Genomic DNA, 25240 nt, shown 5'->3' on the forward strand with positions numbered 1-25240 from the left:
ATTGTTTGATTGTGGGCTTCTTGCACACACCCATTAAATTGATTGACCTTGAATGAAATTTTTGTTTTTGGAGACACATTTTGGGAAATGCTGACCTGTGTGACATGAAAGGCTGACAATGGAGGGAAGAAAGAAGCTGCAGAAAGCAGAAGAAGGAAACACTGATAAATAGGGACCCCAAACTCTGGCAGGGTCCTCTGGTGCCCACTGCACAGTGTCTGTGATGTCATTTTGAATTGACTTGAGGAATCACCGATCCCATTTGGCCCCCTGCAACTGAGTGCCTCAGACAACTAACTTCCCAATTCCAAATCTGAATCTCACTTTTCTCAACTGTAAAATCAGAGTTTAAAGAAATGATCTTTATTGTCTTTTCTAGGCTCAATTAGATGAATCTACCTCAACTATCATAATGGAAGAAAAAGAGAAAATAGGATTTGCTTGACAAGAATTCTCTTTATAACCAACTTTTTTGGAATGCAACATAAATGATGTTTTAAACAGAAATCCTATAATACAGCCACATGTAGATAGGTGATTCTTAATCTTCATTATTCTGGTCATTTTGAGTGAAAATTCAGTTACAGAGTGCAACCCAGAATAAACCCAGTTTTAGTACTGTACTGTTATTATCAAACACTTAAAAAAAACAGTCCAGAAACTTTCAGCAGCTAGATCTTTAATTAAAGCCAGAGGGCAACTTTAAAATTAGTTTGTTTAATTAATTGTCCTTCAGGTTGTACAGTCTGTGACACACTATTCTTGGTTATCATAGTCTGCACTTCAAAAAATCTAGATATGGTTGAAATAACTGATTTAAATGAAGCTAATCTGAGCTATGGAGAAATACAACAGGGAAAATTATTTTGCAAAAGTTTCTACACTTTGCATATGTCAGTGTTTTCCTTTAATAGGAAATAAAACTAAGTTAATTGGAGAGACAATATGTAATTGTCAGGGAAACTAAATCATTGATCTGATGTCACCCATCAGCTGACAGTTTTTTCCCTACAATTTCCATTACCTGACCTCTGTGATTAAGTAAGTTAGAGATTGAAGACTTAAAGTCACTTGCGAGTTGCATCCCAAATTATATGAAACAAGAAACTGGATCAGTCCACAAATGGACACCAAATTAACTTAAGATGTATATCCATACCGAATCCAAGTACTTTTTCAGAAGCCATGTGTAATAGTCAATTTCAGATACAATGTTCAGTACACATTTGATCAGAAAAGTAGAAGTCAAAGTCTTGAAAATGGAAACTAATAACAATATGGATGCCTCCCCACTGAGACAGGTGCCATTAGGTAAAGCATCTGTGCTCTCATCGTGTTGGATCTAAGCCATAGTAGTGGTTCTCAACCATGACTGTACATTAGATTTGCCAGTGGAGGTTTTAAAATTTTCTGATGCTCAGGTTGCACCTGAGATGAATCAAATCTGATTCTCTGGGGGTGGAACCTAGACATCAGAATTTATATAAACTTCCCAGGAGATTCTAATATGCAGCAAAATTTAATAACTAGTGAAGCAGAACAGCCCAGTCAATAAATTTTCAAGTAAACTTGCTGTGCCATTCTGGTTTAAAATTGGCAGTGGGAGGCACACCTGTTTCTTTTTCAACTCTTCTGTAAAAATCTGAACAGAAATGAAGCAACTCTTTTTAACAAGACAAAATGTGAATGGCAGATAACAAAATGTAGTGGGAGATATGTTTTTGAGTGTCTTCTTGGTTCACAAGAAACTCCTTGACTACAGAAGTTTCTCATGAACCAAACTGGGCCACTTGGAATCCCAAGTCTGGATTTTTAAACTGAAATCGAGAGCTACTATTTTTGTATGATTGGACGTGTGGGCTGTGAAATGGCTGAGTGTTCTGGCAGGTGAATGAGTAGCTGTGAAAGTTACACGGGGAGAGGAAGAGGTGCAGAGAGGGAGAGAGAGAAAAGAGAAGAGAAGAGAGAAGGGAGAAGAGAGATCAGCAACACGAATCAGAGGTAATGCATCTAGATTCCCAGGATAGACATCTGTCATTTCTGCCTGCTTGGCATCCCTCTCCATTTTGTTAACAGCATCCTCTTCTCCACTGGGGACTACTCACTCCCATTCCATATGGGCTGGGAATAACCAACAAGTCAAACCTACTAGCTTCTTGCTCCCTCAGCAGGGACTCAGGCAGAAAAAGATGGTGCTGTCATTTTGGTGACTATATCAGGAGAAAATTTTGGTTCCTATTACAGGATCCCTGGAGCTTCCTTGATTCCTGTGCTTTCTGAGTCTGATCACTTAACAAGTCTTTGAATTCTGGGATCAAGGGTGCATGTTGCTTGCAATTCAGTTTTCTGTAATTTTCTTGTCTTAGCTAAAATCCATTTGGAGGCTGTGTAGCATTCAGTTTTGGGTTTCATTAAGCACTCATATATCCTTAAGCTTTTTCCAGCTTATGTTTTTGATATTTGTAACTACACACCTTATCTAGGACAGATTTCTAATGGACTCCCCTATCTATGTGGATGTTCCCAAGACTGACTAAAGCAGGAACAAGGCCTCCTAAGCCCTACTCCAACGTTCAAGGTCATAATCAAGATAACTCACTATTTTATCATTCTGCATGCTTTCTGAAGCTTCAGTGAGTTATTTGCATTTTGTAAGTATAAAGATCTTGGGGAGAAATTCATAATAAAAATATACTTTGTGAACAATAAGATTAAAAGCCTATCGCACATAAACATGGCTCTACATAATGTATGATCCTTTGAATAGGAGCCCAAATCTCCCCTGAAAAAAGGAGCTCTTACTTCCTCTATCAAATAGCATTAAATAAAATTATAGTACTGCCATTAAACCCAACTGTGCATCAGTAGTTTTTCATTTCCAGTGGTACTCTTCTTTATTAAAAAGTCTTTATTAAATAACAAAATATGCCAACTAATATAATAAGTACTTCCTTGAGCTCAATATCAATATACTTGGCATACAATTCAAGGCCATCTACTCAAATGCAGCAAGGAGAGTTTCAGGGACAAAACCTCCAAGACCGAGGGAAGCCTCCCTGAGTTCTCGAGGCCCCAGTTAGAGAAGTGGTGAGGTGTCAGGGTGTTCGAATGGCTGCCTTTTTGTTAACTCTGGATGCATGGAGCTATGTTTTGGATCACACTATTAAAATTCAGAGATAATTGGTAAAGAAAAGAAAGAAAGCAAGGCACAGTGGTAAGAAACGTAAGTGATAAACAGTGTTGTGATCTTGGGCAACCTCTGGATGAACTACAATGAAATGGAAAGAGCAGGGCCAGTGCCAATAACATGTGATCATAAAGTCTGACCAACTCACCATGTTTCCTTTTCTAAGAGTATAAGAAAAGGTAAATATCACTGTGGAATATTTTGGTAAAGAAAGTGGGGTAAATAAAAAGAAGCAGTTTAAAAGGTATTCTTCTGACCATCATACTTTATTTTTAATACAAATGGTAATAAAATAAAAGGTACCCAGATTATCTTTAACAAGAATATATTTTCTGTATACCAAGCCATCATTTACAGAGTAACACTGCAAAAATTTTGAATTAATAACTCTTAATTTGTTTACATAAAACTATATGAAATAAACAAAATTATATGTAGGATGAGAACTAAAAACAAGAACAAATTCAGAGTCCTAAAATCTTGTCTGTGTATTAATTCCTTTTCAGTTCCAAAGAGTCACACATGTCTACAAAAAGAATGTAGGTATTCTTGACATTGAACATTATTTACAAAAGAAATTCACCTCTCTCAGTCGCTTTTGATTCTGTGAGCCTGCTGCCCAGCACACACATTGTAATGTCAACAGAGTCAGAATTGCTGACCTGCTCCACCTGGGTGGTGGCCATTCTTTGCCCTGGAAGGAGGGATTACACCAATTCGTAATATTTCCCAGTCTGGGGATCAAAGTAACAGTTCAGACATGGGTCATACAGAAGAGTCAGCACTTCCTCGTCTTCTTCCACACTCAGTTCCTCTTCACCTGCAAGAAGGGGAACCACAGATATGTTAGCTACTGGCCTGGTCTGAAATTTCTAAACATCTGAAGGGCAGAGAAACAGGAATCAACCTTTGTCCCTGGATAGTGCATGTGGGCAAAGTGTTGATGCTGGAATGAATGAACACTGCAGACATAATGAGACTATTCAGTTTAAGTCAGAGAAGAGATGGTGGTCACAGGGCCAGCTTTGGTGCAAAGGATAAAAAAAACCTGAGTGTGCCAGGCAATTCCACTGTTGGAATTATACCCCAAGAACCCTGAAACACCAATTCAAAAGAACCTATGCACTCCAATGTTCATAGCAGCACAACTTACAATAGCCAAGTTCTGGAAGCAACCTAAATGCACATCAGTAAATGAGTGGATGAAAAAACTATGGTACATTTACACAATGGAGTACTATGCAGCAGAAAGAAAGAATGAGCTCCTACCCTTTGCAGCAGCATGGATGGAACTGGAGAGCATTATGCTAAGTGAAATAAGCCAGGCGGTGAGGGACAAATACCATATGATCTCACCTATGAGTGGAACCTAATCAGCAAAACAAGCAAGTGAGCAAAATATAATCAGAGACATGGAAATAAAGAACGAACTGACAGTGACCAGAGGGGAGGGGGTGAAAGAAGGGGGAAGGATCATCATGGAGCATGTATGAAGGAACCATGGACAAAGACAACCATGGGGGAGGATTGAATGTGGGATGTGGGGGTGGGTAGGGTGGGGGAGAGTAATGGGAAGAAAATGAGGACAATTGTAGTTGAACGACAATAAAACAGAAAAAAAAAAAACAGAGTGTGGAGAACTGGGAAGGGGCCAAAGGACTAAAAGAAAAGTTATGTTAATTAGAGTTAGGAAAACTTGAGCAGGATTCAAGTATTAAAGACCACAAATCTAGACTTCTTCATGGGCCAGAGCTGCACAAGTGCAAAACAATGTGAATTCAATGACCTAAGAACTCAATCCCCAGTCATACATCCTTAGAAGACTACCAAATAAACATGAATTAAAATAAAATGTTTAGAATACACAATACAATATACAGATGATGTATTATAAAATTGTATACCTGAAACCTATATAATTTTATAAATCAATGTCATACCAATAAATTCAATAAAAATTAAAGAAGTAAATAAAATGTTTAGAAATATAAATAAGATACATAAAGCAGAGAACACAAATGGAAAACAAAATGTCAGGCGATCTGTAATTTTATTGGAGGTAGGAAGGTCTGTTGACTTTGCTGGGAACATGAACATGGCTTGTGGGTTTCTTTGTTATTGCTGCTGTGACAGCCATTTAGATGGTCTGGGTGAGGAGAGCTCCTACTGCCTGAGTTATTAGCAAGGTCTGGCTGCTTTCCAACAAATGGCATGGAATGAAAAAAAAGACTGTTTTACAAAAATGTTTCCTGTGTATCTTATGTGGGCCCAATGTTGTACTATGTGCTTGGATACCTGACGCCATCATTGGCGAGTGCCTTCCGAGTACTTCTGAAAGTCCCTGTACTAGGAATTCAGAGGCTGGGAGGGCAAGACCTCCCCGTGCTGGAGAAAATCAGATCAGGCTCAGGAAGGAAGGGCTGATTAAGACAATACTCCCGTCTTCCTTAGCATAGGCTACTAAGCACCGGACATACCAAACTTTTGGGTCATGAGCTCACTAGGGTCAGTTTTAGAAGATGAGGGGCATAGGGGAGGGCTGGCACATAATCCTGAATTTTTCTGAAAGGGTGAATAAATGACTGTGAAACAGAGCTTGTGATCTTAAGTGTCACTGCCCAGAGTAAGAGAAGGTGGTGGTAATGGTGGGACTTCATTTTCCCTCCCCTGCAAATCAGATCAAGTGGGTGCATGGACATCGTCAGGACAGTGACAAAATGCAGTGAGGTCCAAGGAAGTGGAGCAAGATGGTAAAGTGGGTTCTGAAACTGTACCACAGCCATTCCCCTGCCCATCCTTCTGCCATCCACCCGAAATGTTTAACGTGACTGTTCCCTGCACCAGGCACCGAGCTAGGTGTTGGGGAGAGGATAGTATGAGAAACGGCTCTGCTCGGGGGGAGAAAGTGTGCAGGGACCCAGGTGAAACATGCAGTCAGCAGACTCTTGTGCATCTGGATCCAGCAGTCCTTAAAAACTGGAGTGGAACAGAGGAATGATTACGTCTGCCTGGCTCACTGACATCTCGGCAGAGCCCTCACTGGTTTAGAAAGCACCTTTTCATGCAGTAGCTTACTTGACCCTCCCGATCCTGTGAAATAGGAATTATCGTGTCCAATTTATAGATGAGGAACCAGGGTCTGCAAAGTTAAATAGCTCATATGAGGTCACTTGGTGAGTTAGAGGGATGAACTTGGGTTCTCAATTCAGCGCTCTTTAGACCATACTGGCTTGCAGTTTTTATTAAGAAAGAGGTGTAACATTCAATTGGGAGCTCTTATAATGACAGGGATTTAAACATGGAATTAACAATTAAAAATTGTGAAGGTGTCCTACATTTAAAAAACCAGGTTTGGAAAAAAAGAAATTTGATTTGTCATGTTTCAAAAACGACTGACAAAGATGAGAGAGTCCACAGGGGAGAGCAGAGGCAAATAGCTCAATAAACCCGAAGGAACTGGCCTTACTAAATCCAGAAAAGAGACAGCATGACGGAGGTGACAGCAGCCCTCTGGCTTCAAGTATGTAAAGGGTGGCAAATGAGGGAGAAATTAAGAAGACTGTGGGGTTCCAGGAGAAAGCAATAGATCGCCAAATGAAAGTTACAAGAAGACAGAATTTGGCTCAGCACAAGGAAGAATTCTAAACACTCGAGCTGACCAGAAAATGGAATGTGGACTCCAAGGAGGGTAAAGCAGGGGCAGGACCACCATCTGGGAGAGATTTTGTAGAACCCTGCATAGGACAGGGACCAGCTCCAGTGATCCCTGTGGTGCCTTTGATGAGTTTCTGTGACTTTTGGCTGCAGTGGCTTATATCCTTGAAGTATGACAGGGCTTACCTAATGGGCACAATACTAGTGGTAGCTGACCTGAGCGCCCTGCACAGTTTCTTATTAAGCACAGGAGCTCAGAGAAGGCAGACCGCCTTTCCTTCATTTTCCGTTGTTACCAGAAGAGTGGTCCCCAGGGCCCTGCCCCCACCTGCTTCCTCTAAGTGGGGGAGGTTGGAACTGCTGTTCAAGTGGCTGTTTTATATGGCGGATGACCCCCTTTAGGTCACTTCTGTACATTAAAGGAGAGGCACATGTCTTTTACTTTCAGATATTCAGTCCATCAGCTCTTTCATATCTGGGCTACTTCAGAGAACAGAACAAAGTCAGTTTACTGCTAACTCCTGTGTGCCTGCGATGTGACTGAGCAGTCTGGCTGCAGATGTGACAGACACACGCAAAGCAAAAGCAGCTGCTAATGGTTACCAGGAGCTAAACTGGGAGCAGCAACTGCAGGAGATGAGGAGCGCCTCTGGGCTGTACAGTCCAACAAACCTGGGGGGCGGGGAGGGAGCCCTGCTGTTTTCTACCTGCATAATTTTAGGCAGGTTACAGGTTATTTCACCTCACTGGACCTTCACTTGCTCATTTATAAAATGGGAATAACAATGCCTATTTCAAGTCTTCTTGGTGGAAGATGAAATTAATTAGACATTGGATAATAGGCATAGCGTAGTGTACCCAGTCATTGTTCCATAAATGATCATTACTCTTACTGTTAAGGATAATAATAAAATTAACCATGAACTATAGGCTATGATGTTTTTAGTAACTCAAAACGGAAGCACTGATAAGGCTTAAAGAACGAGAAAAGGCGTCTCAGAGATGAGCAGCATGACATTCAGACAACGGAGGCACACAAGTCCGGTGCTGGTCCTGCTTCGACCTCTTCCCAGCTGTGGGACGCTGGGGAGACCCGCCACTCAGAGCCCCTGCTCCCTCACATGCACAGTGGGGGTAGTAACAGTGCCTGCTAGAGCACGTACCAGAGCCAAATAAAATAAAAGCACACACGCACAATAGTAACTGTTCAAAAATTAGTTGTCATAATCATCATCATGAAAAACATAAAATATCCGAGTTAGTCATGAGTGCAGTATGTTCATTATAAATTATTCCTTACCCCCAAACTGTTATTGGTTTGATTTTTACTACCCCCCAAAAACAGTTGGGGTTTGAATGAAACCCCAACTGGTTATATATAGGATAGGGTGATGAATTAATCTTTAAATAAAAAGTTTTATACCAAAAATTCATGTTTTTCAGAAAGGAAAGCTAATTTTTTCCATCATGTGTAATGTGAAATCCATGTATCACTGATTGATTATGAGGTAAACTATCCTAAAGATCTACCACTGGGCATCTTGTTTTCATCCTACCAACACCCTGGGGGTGATTCTGACCTCTGATGCATAAGAGATGCTAGGCATTCTGTGCCTCCACTTTCCAAAAAGATAGTTTGAAGCTGATGCTATTCAGCTAGAAAACTCAACAGTTTCTACAACCAGTCAGGATCCTTCAAGATGACGGTAACTGTCCGAAGAGCCGAGGGTCTCTGTCGCCCGACTGCCCGCCAAGGGAGGGAGCAGAGGCTCCGCTGCACAGCACATGGACCGAAGCAGTGACTGCCACAGAAGTGCCCTGGTCCCCACACAGATCACTGTGGAACTGGGCCTCGTGCATTACACCCATGGGGTTTGGGCAGGTTTTGTGGGTTTTATAGTCATAAAGCCTTATACGGGTGCATTTTAAAACTCTGCCATCCATGACAGTTGTACAGAAATTGGGTGACATGATGCATAATTTTACACTGAAATAAATGCCTTAAACTTACAGAAAAGGTTTTTTTCATTATACCTTAATTTTCAAAGCCTCCAGCTTACATCATTTTGCCATCGTAATCCCTATGTAATGAAATTATAATATCATTAAGCAATTATAATACCATAGTGGTGCTTGACACCACCATGATGTCAAGCAATGGGAAGTGTTTTGAAAAGTAATGACTGTGCCTGGGTATGGAGTAATTTTCAATCCCATTCTTGGATGGTGCAGTGTTTGTTTTCCCCCAAATGTGAAACTGCTCTATTGAAAGACTGGCTACAGAAACTCTAAATGGACAAATTAACAAATAAAACCATTCTCTCCTACCAGACTAAGAACATCTGGTCAGAGGTCCAAATTACACTTTCACTCTTTTTCACATAATAAAGCCATTTTGAATGAAATAAAATTTCCTTTCAGATAACAATCTATTTACAAACTTTCAGCTTCATCCACCTTGGAGCTGGTTAACGGCAATAGCAGGAGATGAATAGCAGTGGAGCCAGACCAAACCCAGCAACCCCGGTGCCCTGCGCTTGGTGGGGGCGGATCAGGCAAATACTCCCTCCAGGTCACCTTTGAAAGTCAATGAATACAAATGCTTAATTGTCTATATTGAGTGTGTTTTAACTGTAGGTAATAGAAACCCTATATATACAAGCTAAGTCTTCAAGCTTGAAAATAGATGATGTGGCACCAGTTTATCAGATTTAAAATCTCTGAATCAAGACACTATACTTGATTTTCAATTCTCTGACACTGGTATCTAGAATTTAAAAAAAGTTAATGCATTTTCTCTTTTATAGATCTTGAGAACTGATTGACTGTTTTTATGTGCATACTAATACACTATTGTTTAAACAATGCAAAGGCGAGAGATCACCATTGGGAACAGTCAGCCTTGGGATCAATAAAGATGACATTTTAGATAAGATTCTGCTGAGAATCAGGTGCTTGCAAACTCTACAACCAACATATCTCACAGGAGGGCCAGATTAACTTGCACTAAAACATGAGAAAGTCCAACGAGAACTGCTGAATTTTGGTTTTCAGCAAAGACTTGCACTCAAATGGGAGAAAGATAAATGATCAACAATGGAATAAAAAGAATGAAAAGATACTTTCTTTCTTTAGAGAGCTATATTGTTTTTTGGAAGGCAAATAACATGCTATGATTATGGTTCATGTTTCATTTGGGAAATAAGTACATCACCCCTTTTGTGAAAACTGGTGGCTGTATTTTACTTAGAAAGTGCCATTTAAAGTGACATATGGAAGGATTTAGATGATTAATTAGGAGCAAACTGCAATTCCATTCTTTCTGGGTAGTTTCCACTTGTAAATGTGCACAGTGTGTCAAATCATCGTGTTGTACAGCTTAAACTCACACAATGTCATGTGTCAATAATGTCTCAGAAAAGCTGGAAAAAATCCACAAAACAAATGTGTAGCTTCCTACTCTGAATGTGTTTTATCTCACCTGAAGGAAGGTCCCTAGCTGGACCACTGGGCTTGGAAGCCTACAGAGCCCATGGTGTCTGAAGGGCCTGGTTTTAGGCAAGGTGGCCCCACCCTACAGAGGGGGAAAATGGGCTCCAGTCCCAGCAAGGGATGCTGGACCACACCCTGGGCCAGGACCCCTTCTGGGTGCATCTGCAGGGTAAGTAGGTGGGGTTGTGGTTCTGCAGGGCGAGTGCCCCAGACACCAGCAATGCGTTTACTTCTCTGCTGGAGGGTTCGCTGCTAGTACTTTGGAAAAGAAGGCATCTCTTTATATTACTGAGAGTGTTCACTTGCCCGCCTCCCCCCACCTCATCACTTCCATGCAGATGAGACAGCCCTGGGCCCCTGCCAGCCTCATAAGAAAAAATATCTCTCTGCCCCAAGATTAATCAGACAACAAAAGACAGTACTTACCTCACAGAGGAAGGGGCAGGCCAGGGATTCTGGATTCAAGAAGGTCATAAATACTAATGAATCATTCTACAAGCTGTGTTGGAGTGGGTCTAAGGAGAATACTAAAGAAAGTACATTTTTACCCGGAAATCTTCAGAAAAGAGAACTCCCTAAATTAAAAGAAGTTGCAGTGGACATTTCAGCTGTATAGTTTTTACTGGCTTAAAATGGAATTCTACGCTCCTATGGCAGCAAAGGGGTGAAAGGTGGAAACTGGCCTGGATGTGCATCCTGTTCCACATTCAGTGGGTCTGTGACCCAGGCTGTGACCTTAACCTCAGCTGTAAGGGGGGGACACAACATAGCCCCATGCCTGGGAGTGCTGGGACTAGTCATTGTGAGGCAATGCACAGAAAAACTCGACCTACTGCTAGGCACATGGTGCGCGCTTTATTAACACCGCTTTATTAATGCTGACTTTTATTATTACTTTTAATCACCAATATTTTTTGTGGGGGGGAAGGCCTCCTTTGCATCTTGAATAAATCTTCAAGAAACAGGGAAAATCCAAAGAGTGGACCAAATCTCCCTACTTCCCATGGGCAGAAGCTTCATTCCCCCCTCATCAAACACTGACGGGGCGTTTACTGTGTCCTAGGTGCCCCAAGGGTACCAGAGTTGTTCCATGAAACATAATGTCTGGTGAAGTAACCAATAAAACAGATTTTACAAGACTGCTTTAGACTCAGGTAAATGTCCAAAAACTGCAGTTTGACCCAGGGCTGTGAAAGCATTCCTCTGTCGGCGCCAGGGTGGGCAGCCAGACTCCCCTGTCTCTGGCTGGCTGTGCACAGCCGTAGGATTTCTGTAAATTCTGAATTAGTAATTTAGATATTACATCTATAAAATAAGCATCCATTGCCTATTTATGTCTTGTATGAAATTAGTCAGCGTTCACAAAGCAGTATCCTATGTGGCTTTGCCAAACAAAAGGTACAAAATGAGGCTGGCAACCCCGAAGGCCCTTCCGAATGGCTTTCGCAGGTGTATGCTAACTGGAAGAGAGACTGCGTGCCTGAAGACAGAGTCATTATTATTCTATTTTGGAGCTGGTAAGCATGAATAATTTAAGGGTCATCTTTGTAATGGAGCAAGTGTCAAAAAACAAATTGACACGTATTTTTCAAGCAAAGTCCAGTTCACTTTCAAAAGGTCAGGTTGGCAGTGTTCTTGAGTAAGTTCTGAAATCTTAAGTCCTCATTTTTACATTTAGCATGAGCTCCAGGAAAGCACATTTTTAGTAAGTGTTAAGCACACCTGTGCCCGTGGTAATTGATATTCATAGTACATTATGGCCCAGGAGGAACTGTGAAAAGCTGTCCATTTCTCCATCCAGGTGAATGGCGTGGAGCACAACGCTTTTCCTGCTGGCAGGTCGGCTCCCGGGCTGTTCACTTTAAGGAGGCATTTACACACTTGAGACATTCTGGCTGAGCAAAAACGGTGGCTGCGACAAACTTGTACTGAACAAAGTAGGGACTCAAAGGCCAGGTGTAACACATGCACTCACTTTTGGATGGCCCGGGGCAAGTTTTCTAGAATTTTTGTCTATGTGAGGCCAACCTTGCTGCCCTTAAAGCCCAGCTGTGTCCCAAGCTGCGGGGGTGGCGGTGAGCACATCACTTGCTTGCTTTGGGTCCCAGTGCGCATGTGTAAACGGGGTAATAACGGCACCTATACTTGGCAGGCTACTCAGAGAATGAAAGTGCACCTGTAGGCCTGGGCCCCAGGCAGGGGAAACAAACGTTAGTTATTACTGCTTTACCCCAGAGGTCCGAAGGTTGGGAGCGCTTGTTCCGTGAGCCAGCCTTCAGAACGGCCCTCACGTCCCAGTGCAATGGTTGTGCAGAAAGGCACTGCTAGGGGGAAGCCTGGGTCCTGAGTCTAGCTCAGGCTCTGATGAGTGTCCTTGGACAAGGTCAAATGGAAGGGGTGGGACTACATCAGTATTTTTAACTGGTTCACCAGAGCCCCAGGCAGGTTTCCGAGACCCTGACTCCCCCTTTAGCCAGAGCACTTCTGCATTTAGCTCTTTTGTACATTGGGATTCCATGTGAAACTGCATTTGAAAGAAAAGTTTTCACTACTTATAAGTAAAGTTTAAGAGCTATTGCATAATGTGACCTACAACTGTTTTGCTTCCTAAAATGTATGGTTTAATACTTGCATTGTTAAATTTTAGAAATAAACCTAATATACTGAAAATCAGAATTAGAAATCTGAAAGTCAGATTTCAATGAAGCACTTTGTTTTTCAAGGTTGTGATTAGAAATGACCAGTTGAACATTTTTCTCCCCTTCCCTCTCTCTCTCATAATGAATAATAAACAAGTAAACAAATCACAAATTACAAATTGTGAGATGTCTGTGAAGAAAATGTACACAGTGAAGTGACAGAGACCAGCTTTCTCAGATAATAGGCTACCAGCACAGACCCAGGCCTGGCAATGCTGAAGTCCAGTGATGTTCTTCTTCCATTTCCTCATGCCCTTGGCCTTGCCCTAGAAATGGCTAGCATAGTCACTGCAGCCCTTAGCCCCTCCCATGGAGGCAGTGTGGCCACCTGTCATCTCTGACAATCCTGGGAGGGAGGGGGAGGCAGCTCCAGGGCTGAAACAGGGGACCAGAGCTCTGACTTTTTTTCCTTAAAGAATTTAGCTACTGAGCTCTTGAGATATTTTAATTTGCTTTTCCTGTTGATTAGGAATTTTCAACAGAAGAATAATCTTTCAATTCCTGGTTTTATACATACTGTTTCTTACGATTGTTTTGACTATTATTTTTAATAATTAAAATAGATTATTTTGAGTAAATAATCTATTAACATGGTTCAAACCAAAATAGTACAAAAACAGTGGCTGGCTTCCGGGGCCAGGCTGCTTAAATTCAAATCCCAGCTCTGCAGACGACTAGTCATGTGACCTTAGTTTCCTTGGCTGTACAATACAACTACACACAAACAGTATCTTCCTTATGGTGTTGCTGTGAGGGCTAAGTGTAGCAACTTAGCACAATGTCTGGCATGTAGAAAGTGCTTAATTAATGGTGGCACGTAAGAGTAACCCAGGAAGAGTCCCAGACTGCCCACAACTGAGCCCCCCTTCTCCTTCTGATGGTGTGAACTGGGCCCACTATTTTTCCTGGGCAAACACTTTTATGGGGCTGTCCAACCTGAGGCCTGTGGGTTACATTTGGCCTGGGATGGCTATGAATATGGCCCAACACAAAATCATAAATTTACTTAAACTATTACTTAGTTTTATTACTAAGATATATACATTTTCTATATTAGTGATCACAAACTTGGGATCTGCTCAACAATTTTAAAAGATTATTGAAAGGGCTGTTGCATAGTTAGGGTTATTTCATGAGGACATTTTTGCTTCTCTGTGGTGTTGGGTATCATGAAAATTATGCATGGACCTTTTTTTTTGCTCATCAGTTTTCGGTAGTGTTCGTGTATTTAATGTGTGGCCTGAGACAACTCTTCTTCCAATGTGGACCAGAGACACCAAAAAGTTGAGCACTCTTGCTTTATAAGAACAGAAGAAAATACTATCTTGATATATTGGTAAGTATGGACTGTGCTGTGTTGTTTAAAACTAGGCCAATAACATGTAAAGATTAGCCAAATAAGAAACACTAGTTTCTGATGGTATTAATTAGCTCAAACCACCCAAACATATGAGCAAAGAGGAAAGAAACCACTGATAAAAATCTAGGGGTGGCAGGCAGAACGTTTTGTTTTTATAGTTCTCTCAATTTAATTTGTTAATTTGTTCTCAATGGAAGTTCTGTTTACCTTCAACATAATTGAGCTCCTAGTGTCAAAACATCACTTTGTAATGGTGGCGACTTTAAGACACCCTTTCAGTCAGGTACCACTCATGCATATTCTGGGTGCCTTTGCTCATGGACCATGCTCTCCATCTCTGTGCCTTATTTAGGACACTTAACATAACACATTATTTGTTCCCTCACAGCAAGGTCTCCTTCTGACAGCCCAGAATCTACTTTTCTGTCATAAGTAATTATAAATGTACACCTCTAAAGATTCCCAATTTGCGGGGCATAATCTGTTTCAGATAGTAAATCACAGAGACATCTCTAACCCTTGGTGGCCAAAATGTACAATTCAGATGTATGAGCTTTCACTCTGAATTATCCATACCTGAAGAAAAATGGATGTTCCACTTTCTCCCTCGGGCAACTAGAAAAAAAATACTCCCAGAAAACTGGCATCTTTCTTGGAGCAATTTATAATGGTTGCAGTTTTTTTAAACCTCAGATATAGAGCTTCCATCTCCAAAATCCAACTCAGAAAACTGTCTCAGATCCCCACTCTGAGGTCATTTGTCACTCTAATTATACACTTTAGATCCCCATCCCCCCACCTCAAGCCCTCTGTTTCCCCCAGAGATTCTTTTCTGTTCCTCCTCTCTATACTCCTGCCAATCATGTTCCCTGTTCATAACCAGAAACTAATGGTTCATTTTTACAGCTCTCTCCAACAAAGGGAACCTCAGGCAAATTTTTATTCTTGCTTCCTTCCAATTTTTCCATTGTTAACACTACCAGTCATAGCTCTGTGCCAGCCTTTGCTCTATGTCAACTATAATTAAATTTTCTTTTTAAAAATTGAAAAAATAAACACACCCCAAATAACCCCAAGTCCCCACTGTATCTCTGTATTAACAACAAAAACATGTATCTCAGTGGTATTAGAATATTGAGTCTGAATTATAATAATACCAACAGCTAAGATTTGGCAGATACTATTCTAAGTGCCTTGTATGTGGTACACCTCATTGAATCTTTGTGGAACACTTTTAGGTGGGCACTATTATTCGTCTTATTTTACAGATGCAGTAACTAAAATTCTCAAAGGTCACACGGCAGAAATTGTTAGAGCTAGAATTAAGATGGAGGTCAATTTGACACTAAAGCCATGCTCTTCTTACTCCTTAAACTACGTTTTGTCCTGTGACTAACCTTTAGAAGAACAAGGAAAATTTCTCTCATATTCTTTTTAGTTGTAAAGAAGCTATCATTGTATAAAATGAGGCACAGGTTACCTATGTTGGGTGTGTGAGCCTAAATGGTCAAGATTTAATGAAGACAGTGACACTGCAAAGTGACTAATTGTCTCTATTTATAGTTAATTATTTCTACTTTTTATGCACAGCATTGTTCATATTCCCACCTTGGGCACTCAGACTTCCGGAAGAGTCCCGATGCTGCTCTGCCGGCTGCTGACTGGGAGGAATGATGGGTGGGCTCAGCATATTCAACCAGTCCCTAAAAAGAAATGAACACACACATCTGTAACTCCATGTGCAGATTTTACCCAGGGGAATTGTAATTCTCCGGGGCTTCCACAAAGAAACATTTTCCCTCCTTCATACTTCAGGAAGATAAGATGCTCAAAAATTAGTGTTCAGTTTCACAAATTGGTTAATATAGAGTCAGTCACTTAACTAACTACAGAGCTCCTTGGCTTACCATGGGGTTACGTCCCGATAAACCCATCATAAGGTACAAATACTGAGAATTGAAAACGCGTTTGATACAACTAACCTATTGAACATCATAGTTTAGCCTAGCCTACCTTAAACGTGCCCGGAATACTTACATTGGCCTACAGTTGGGAAAAATCATCTAATACAAAGCCTATAGTAAATATTGACTATCTCGTGTAATTTATTATGTATACTGCTTTTGTTTCATTGTAAAATTGAAAAATCGTTAAGTTAAACCATCATAAATTGGGAATTGTCTTTGCTGTTCAATAAACACTCAACTAAATAAAGATGAAATCTTTCTCAAAAGTTTATTATTGTTATTAAACTGTGGCATAAGAAAATTATTTCAATAACTCAGAAGAAATGCATCAGAGACAAATCTCCTTAGAACCTCTGGATAAGAGAGCCTGACAAAGTCACATGTCACATGTCATGAATGACAACATTCCGCATAGTGATTCAAAGCAGAGGGTAGTCTTGGAGCGATCACGGAGCAGCCCCAATGGTGGGAGTTGGTCTGCATTAATTCGGGCTGTATAGCAGCAGAGGCTGAAAGAAGGAAGAGTGAGGGGAGCTGGGTCCTGGAGTGACTCACTATCTTAGTTCTCCCATTATGAATGGGGACAGAACCACTCCAGAGCACCCTCTACTTTCTGTCCCTCTCCCTCCAACTTCCAACCTCATCTTCTAATCTCTTGACTTCCCTTCCTGATCCATTCTTTTCTAGTCTCTTGTTCACTCTCGTAGATATCTGAGGGTGCGATGCAAATGGGTGACATCAGAAGACGTGAGTCACTGTGCATTTCATTTCAATACTTCAAGCCCTTCTCACCTCTAAGCTTGATCCTGTGTCTCTTCAGGAGAAGAGAGCAAGTATAGGAATGTGAAGGATTTTCTCACATGAGTTCTATTTGTTGCATTGATATAGTACCCTGTAGTTTACCTTATTCTTCTCAACAGGAGCCATGTCCTCATGACTGAACAATTTCTTTCTAAATTTCTGTACTTCCTACTGTCTTTATTTATAATGGAAGACAGTCTCAACCAGTGACTATGAGGACTGGCTCTTCAGGCCAATCCTGGCTTCACATTTCCTAACGTAAGAACTTGAAGAAGTCACTTAACATTGTAAACCTCAGATCTAGAAAAAGGAGATAACAGTACCTCAGAGTTTTGTTGTTAGGATTAAATTTTTATTTTTATTTTTTTATTTCTTTTTATTTATTTATCTCTAGAGGGGAAGGGAAGGAAAGAAGGAGAGAAATATCAATGTATGGTTGCCTCTCGTGGGTCCCCTGCTGGGAACTGGCCTGCAACCCAGGCATGTGGCCCTGACTGGGAATCAAACCGCGATCGTGGGGTTCGCAGGCCCGCGCTCAATCCACTGAGCTACACCAGCCAGGGCAGAATTATATTTTTAAAAAAGAATGGAAAACATTTGGAATGGATCTGGGTGCAGAGTCGCACTCAATAAATTTCAGCTGTGACCAGTCTCATCTTCATTACCAATGAGGATCACAGTGTGACTTTACGTGCAATGGTAAACCAAGGTAAGAACTGGATTCTGTTGAAATTATAAAGGGTGATAGTATGATTACAAATCTGTACAGTAGAGGTTTTCCTTGCAAGCCATTCACTCTTTTTGTAGAAAAAGTAACAATGTAAAAAATTACCTATTTCCTATTTGTAATATTTTGAGATACTTTCAGTAACTGCTCAGTTCAGCTATCACTGGATTATGGCCAGTGAAATAAGCAAGGTGAGCATGTTGTATAATTGAATTTCATAACAACGCATTAAGGACAACAAAAAGGATTTGTCACAGACTTCCAAGCTAATGGAACATTTTCTGATAAGCACCTTTTATTTAGTCCATTTAATGATAATAGACTAAAAATTCCTACATTATAGAAAATTACAAGGTCACACGCAAATTACCTGCTCAGTGACCTCATTACTCAGTAAGAGTGATGGAGAGCAAGGATGAACAAGAGAGAAATAATGTCATCATATGATGACACCCCCAGAGACAAGTTAGAAACTCTACATAATGGCAGGAGAAGCACCTACTTGCGGTCCCTGGACATGGGAAATAAATGGGGGGAGCATTTTCACACTCCAATGTGTGAAAGCAATATGCATTCAGGAGAAACTGCACTCTGAATTTTGTTGTGTGACTGCTACAAAAACAAGGAATTCATTTCTTAGGCTAATGATTCAATTAGATTAATGTTTTTCCTTCTTAGCAGTAGCCATGAAAAGTATAGGCATCCTTTTTTGATTTTGAAAAAAAATTCAAATTTATTAAAAAGTTGCAAGAAAAGAAACTCGTAAGTGTCCTTCACCCAGCCTCCCCAACTTAAACATTTTATCACATTTGCTTGGGATCTATCTATCTACCTAGCTACCTATTGTCTATCATCATTTCTCTGTTTAGACAGGGGTTAGTGAACTATGGCCCATGGGCAAAGTCTGTTTGGCCCACTGCCTGGTGTATACTGCCTGCAAACCAATAATGGTTTTTGCATTTTTAAATGGTTGAAAATTTAAAATAATGTTTCATGACATGTAATACCGTATTTTTGGACCATAAGATACACCCAGGTTTTAGAGGAAAGTATGAAAAAAATATTGAAGCAAAAAATGTGGTAAAATATTTAATAACATCAATAACATAATATTTCACCAATGTAAATGTAAGCAGAACTCAACAGCAGCATTAACAACCATTATTCCTCCCAAATTTGGGGTCTGGGGAGTGCATCTTATAGCCCCCAAGTATGGTAATTATACAAAATTTAAATTCTAGTGGCCATGAATAAACTTTTATTGCGATACAGACATGTTCACTTATTTACACATTTGTGTTCGCTTGTTTATGCATTTGTATTCACTTGTTTATGCATTTGTGCTATAATGACAGAGTGAAGTATTTACCTGGCCCTTTACAGAAGAAGTTTGGTGACTGCTGCTCTGTAATCATGGGCTCGTACTGACTTCTCCAATGCTACCACAATACCACAGGTCTGTTCTCATCTTTCCTCTTTCCACATTTGTAACTCCCTTCCTACTGCGAGAAACCTGGCTCTCATAACCTCAATATATTTACTTATTTTCTGAACTATGGACCACACCAAAAGTCATTTCAGAATTGTTAACAAAACAAATTAAATAACCAGTAGAAAACCCTTAACCTACTCTCTAGGGTTCTCTGTTTGTGGTTCTTTTTATTCTTCACTCAAAATACTAGGTTTAAAATTTACTTGGGCTAGTTCTTCTCCCTGCTCTTTAGTGCCGTTTTACAGACAGTCCTGATTTATGATGGCTAGATTTACAATTTTCAGCACTCCAATATGTGAAAGCAATACGCATTCAGGAGAAACTGCACTCCTGAATTTTGATTTTTTTCCTGGGTGAGTGTTTTGCGGTACCACTTTGTCTTGTGATGCTGGGCAGTGGCAGTGAGCCTCAGCCCCAGTCGGCCAAGCAATCACTACTCATACTCCGCAGTGTGTTCACTGTGTCAGATGATTTTGCTGAACTGTAGGCTAACGTAAGTATTCTGCGCATGCTTAAGGTAGGCTGGGCTAAGCTATGATGTTTGGCAGGTTAGGTGTGTTAAATACATTTTTTTCTCAGTGATAGGTGGTTCTTTTTATTTATTAATATCATTAAGAGAATAACATCATCTTACATTCAATTTCATTTGCTTCAAATGGAAAGATGCAAACAAAATATTTTGTATCTTATTTTTTCAATAGTAAACATTCTTTTTTAAAATATATATTTTATTGATTATGCCATTACAGTTGTCCCATGCCCCCCTTCACTCCCTTCCACCCTGCACACCCCTCCCCCACCATTCTCCCCCTTTCATTCATGTCCATGTGTCACAAGTTCTTTAGATTCTGTATTTCCCATAGTATTCCTGCCCTCCCCCATCTATTTTCTACCTACCGTCTATGCTATTTTCTGTACCTTCTCCCCCCTTCCCCTCCTCCCACTCCCCTGTTGCTAACCCTCCACGTTGATCTCCATTTCTATGGTTCCATTCACAATCTAGCTGTCTTCTTAGTTTGCTTTTGTTTTAGGTGTGGTTGTTAATAACTGTGAGTTTGCTGTCCTTTCACTGTTCATATTTTTTATTTTCTTCTTCTTAGATTAAGTCCCTTTAACATTTCATATAATGAGGGCTTGGTGATGATGAATTTTTGACATAGGATGGGTTTATTGGGATGTAACCCCAAACTAAGTCAAGGAGCTTCTGCATTATTCATTTGAAATATAGAGTTACCAGCTTCTGTCTGTATTACATTTTAGGTTTTTCTCTCCATCTTTATTGATTTGTTTTGCCTGTGTTGTTGTTGAATAAGTTAAACATTAACAGTTCAAAAGTCAAAAGTACACAGAAAGGCACATCAGGTAAGACATGTGTCCTCCACCCCTTCCCATCTGTTCCCACCTCTCATCACTTCCATGCCCTCCGCATGCTCTGTAGGGAATCAACGTCACTAGTTCTGGTATCTCCTTTCTATGCTTCTTTTTGCAAAACAAAATAAAACCAAACCAGACCAGGTGCATGCCTATTTTTATTCCCCTTCTTTCTTATGTAAAAAGTAGCATACCATAGTTAATTTTTTGCATTTTCATTTTCCAATTTAAAATACATCTTGTAAGTCAATTCTACTAGTTCAGAGCTTCCTCATTCTTACAGCTGCATAGTGCTCCACTGCATGGATGTATTATCATTTCCTTCACCCCTCTCCTGTGTTTCCAGTATTTTGCATTATTGCAAATTAACTGCAAGATCATTGCAATTAATGCTGCAATGAATAACCATGGGCATATCTATTTTTGTATACCTGGAAGTCTATCTTCAAGGTAGATTGCTAGAAATGGGATTCCTGGAACAAAAGGGAAATACATACTTGGTTTTGTTAGATATTGGCAGATTGCCTCCGCCAGGGTAGTTCACATCTGCATTCCCCCCAACCATGTATGAAAATGCTGGTTTCTTTATGGCCATGTCACAAGAATATGTTATCAAGTTTCTAATGCTTTTTAATATGAGAGATGAGAACTGGTATCTTAAAGTAGGTTTAAAATGCACTTGTTTTCATTATGAGCATTATGAGTGGGGTTGACTGTCTTTTCATATGCATAGGACATGTATGTAATATTTAAGTATATGCATGTGGATATTTTATATCTATACCTATATAAATTTTTTGTCTGTTCATATATTTTGCCCATTCTTTTATCAGTTTTTGTCTCTTTCCCTTATCTTGTTATTTGTGTTTGTTTACTTTGTTTTTGCCATGCAATATTTTAAAAACATTTTTCTTTCTGTAGTCAAATATATCAGCCTTTTATTGCTTCTGTATTTTGAGTCGTACTATATGGTGTGAGTTTAGGCTGGTTTAAGGTGCACTTAATTTTATCTCTTAAAAATGACTGCAGAATTCTCTTGACAAGTGCTATTTTAACTTAAGATTTAGACAATTTTATATCATCAAACCAACTCATTTGTTTGGCTTTTTTGTTAAGTAAGCATTTACAAAGTATATTTTGAAAAATAAAATTTTCATATCAAATATAAAGTATTAGGCTAAACAAAGCCAACCAAGACTTTTTCTTGAAGGACTTTTGAGAGCCTTTAAGCCACTGGCTCTCCTGAGAGGAGGACAGAGTGTGCAGCACTGCTCATGTGTGTGCATCTGAAACTGGTACGTCTCTTGGTATTGTGAGTCCACAGACCACACTTTGAGAGATGCTGTTTCAGGTTATACCATTTTCCTGTCCTGGTGACAGTGCTTTTGTTGGTTTGTTTTTATTTTACTTTATGTATATTTAACGATTTTATTTTTTCCAAGCACATCGGTTTTTGGTGACTTACTAAGAAGCAGGAACGTATAGTCTAGTACCTGCCTCCTCCATGTTTATGTTTTTATATGTGATATTTAATGTGAGTCCATTGCCTTGTCTCTTGATCAGCTCCTTTGAACCTCCACGCCTTCCCAACAGTAAGGAGCCAACAGCCAGTGTGTGGGACTTCCAGCTCAGGCTCACTCACGGCGTGCCAGTTCTACCGATAGTTCTGAACTGTTTCCTTGGCCTTTTTTTTTTTTTACCCTGACTACCTCGCTCCACAATCTGTTCTTGCTCTTTGCTCCACCATTTCCATACTTGCCTTGTCTTTGTACTTCATATATTTTGATTGCTTTCCTAAACTCTGACTATAATCTTTTCTCCCGAGGATGATCGTCACCTACCTATTAGGAAAGCCTTTGGCTCCTTAGTGGGTAAGTATCCTTCTCAGTCAAACATGCTCCCTCCCCCGCCTTCCTCCTTCCTCTCATGGACTCAGGCAGCCCTCCCACTCCTGCTCCTCCTCTCAAAACTGAAGAGAAAGGGCCAAGAGGCACACCTACGTGTGCTGAGGTGTGTAGGCGTGCCTGTCACAGGAAGATACTTTACTGTTTTATTGCCACAGGAAGTAAAAAAGTAAAGCAGTAACACCTCCTCTTTTACTGTCACAGGAAGATCTTTTACTCAGAAGTCAACACAATGGATTTAAATTAAGTACCACACATGAAAATATCACGCAGATGAAGAATAAATACCATCTGGTGAAATTTCACAATGGCCAGATTTACCTAATATTAAAGCCTTGGCCAAAAAAGGATGCCACACTGTTTACATCCCACCTGGGCATTCACTGAGTCAGTGTTGAGTCACGTACTTTCATAGCTGGGATGACATCTTTGGCTAAGATGAACTATGGTTTCAGTTCCTTCATTTCAAAACAAGATTTTGTTTACAAGGTAATTTTACTAATTATTTCATTAATATGTTTCCTATAAATACATCATGTATATGTACACACATATACACATACATGCAAAAACATGATATGAGGCTGAAAGCTCAATCATCTCTTTACATATAGAGTGACTACTCACTGAGGTCCTGTGTGCCAGGCCCTGGGGTTCAAAGAGCTCCGAGTCAGGTGGAAATGGCATTCTCACCAGCAGAAAATGACACTAGAACATGGCTATGCACACAGGCTGGTGTGGGCTGATCAGACTATCTGTTTGTTCCCTTGAAGGAATTCCCCTGTTATAAAACTATATACAATCTTGTATACATTTAAGTATTTATTTGGGGCAGTAATTCTCTGAGAAATTTAAAAAATGACAATAATTATTATGTAGCTCATTACAACCTGCTATTATAAAGGTTGGGTCTGAGGAGCCAGCCCAGCAAAATACACAGGAGCACTTAGCAATTTCTAGCCAAGACTTAATGAGATTTATTTATCATTTGGTATCAGTGCACATTTCTTATTCACTGAAAGAAGTCTGGGTGTTAAACATCTATGGTCAGGAAATAGACTGGGGAGAATGCACACATCCTTTTTAAAAGCTGGTGAAAACCTTTTCCAAAAAACTGTACATAAATACCAAGTTTTACTTCCAAATTCAGGAGGTCAGAGATCATCTGAAGCCCATTCGTGGACTTCTGGACCCCCAAATTAAGAACTTGTGTACCCGGGAATAGCATGGAGGCAATGGTTCTAGTAGTGTAAAACCCATGGTTGGCAACCTACTTCTATAAAGGACCGAACGGTAAATACATGTGTTAGGCTTTCCAAGCAATAAGGTCTTTATTGTAACCATTCAACTCTGCTGTTGTAGTATGAAAACAGACATAAAGAAATAAGTAAGTAAACAGGCAGGGCTGTGTTTCAATACAATCTTTCTTACAAAAAAATATCCTGCAGTGGGATTTGGCCCAGAGGCTGCTGCTGAATGACCTGTCTTAGAGGAAGGAACCGAAGCGTGGAACATTCTCCAGGCTCTTATAAAACTTCCCGTCAGTGTTCCTCTTAAGTGCCTTCTGAATCCACCTTTCTCACCATCCTTACTTCCACTACCAAGTCCAAGCAATTTCCTTTCTCACCTTTTCTGTAGCCAAAGCTCATAACTGACCCTCATGGTCAATCATTCTGGCTTTGCTTCTCTGTTCTCCACATTGTAGCCAAAATTCTAATCTGATTGTATCAATCATTTGTTTAAAATCTTTCAATGTTATTGGGAAGTTATTGTACTTGGGGAAAAGGACCCGAACCTTCACCCTGGTCTTTGAGGCTTTGCATACATAATCTCTATGTATTTTCCCAACCACACCCTCATGAGCCCACAGCCTCAGTTGTTTTGTTCAGATGTGGACACCTGACCTAATCTGGGCCAATCACTATGCTTCTCCAGAACTTCTGAAACTGGATCTAAAAATAAGAGACAGTCCCTAATAAAGATGGAGGCCCAAATAAGTGAAACTCAGATATGCCACTGGCTACCGTATTTCCTGTCACACTGAGAAAACTAGTCTGAAGAGAGAATGAGAAGTCTAAAATCTAGATTCTGGGAATGAAACAATGTAGGTACCAATGAATGAATTGGGATATTGGGGAGAGGAAACCAATTTAGGTGATACAGGAGTTTGGTTTAGCACATAAGGAATATGAGGTCTTGGCAGTAATAATTTCACATGGTCTCCCCAAGTTATGCTGGAAACATTTAGGGATCTATTAGTAGGTCCTGGCCTTAGTTCTTGAATAAGTTGACAAGGCTCCACTGCTGTCGTCATAGCCTGTATTTGTAGAATCTCTCCCTTGTTTATCTTCCAGTGTTGTAGACCACTCTGCCTGGTTCTAGGAATTGTATCTTGACCCCTTGTGGCTAAGGGTGAGGGACGACCTCTGGAATGCAAGCCACAGGAGACAAAGCCTGTCTCTGGTAGCAAACGCTGCCTCAGTTTCCTCTCCCTGCCTCCAAAGCTTGGTCGGAAGTCAATGATGGGTAAGACCCCTCACAGCAGGGAACAACCTAAGCCAGACTCCATCACATGGGAGGCCCTCA

General features: G+C 40.4%; 1 protein-coding gene across 4 annotated transcripts in view; it reads right to left on the minus strand.

The window, feature by feature from the left end:
* Positions 1–3463: 3463 nt before the first annotated feature.
* The window catches only part of CFAP20DC (CFAP20 domain containing), a 255270-nt gene continuing 233493 nt past the window's right edge, over positions 3464–25240 (minus strand). For all 4 annotated transcript variants that reach the window (XM_037040809.1, XM_037040810.1, XM_037040811.1 and 1 more), the window contains 2 exons: positions 16001–16095; positions 3464–4007 (listed from right to left, as the gene is read on the minus strand). In XM_037040809.1, the coding sequence (XP_036896704.1) occupies positions 3895–4007; positions 16001–16095 (208 nt within the window). In that variant the 3' untranslated portion in view covers positions 3464–3894. The remainder of the gene's footprint in view (positions 4008–16000; positions 16096–25240) is intronic.

The sequence above is a fragment of the Sturnira hondurensis genome, unplaced genomic scaffold (assembly GCF_014824575.4).
Source record: "Sturnira hondurensis isolate 20B ecotype Veracruz unplaced genomic scaffold, ASM1482457v3 Scaffold0002840, whole genome shotgun sequence".
Taxonomy (NCBI): Eukaryota; Metazoa; Chordata; class Mammalia; order Chiroptera; family Phyllostomidae; genus Sturnira; species Sturnira hondurensis.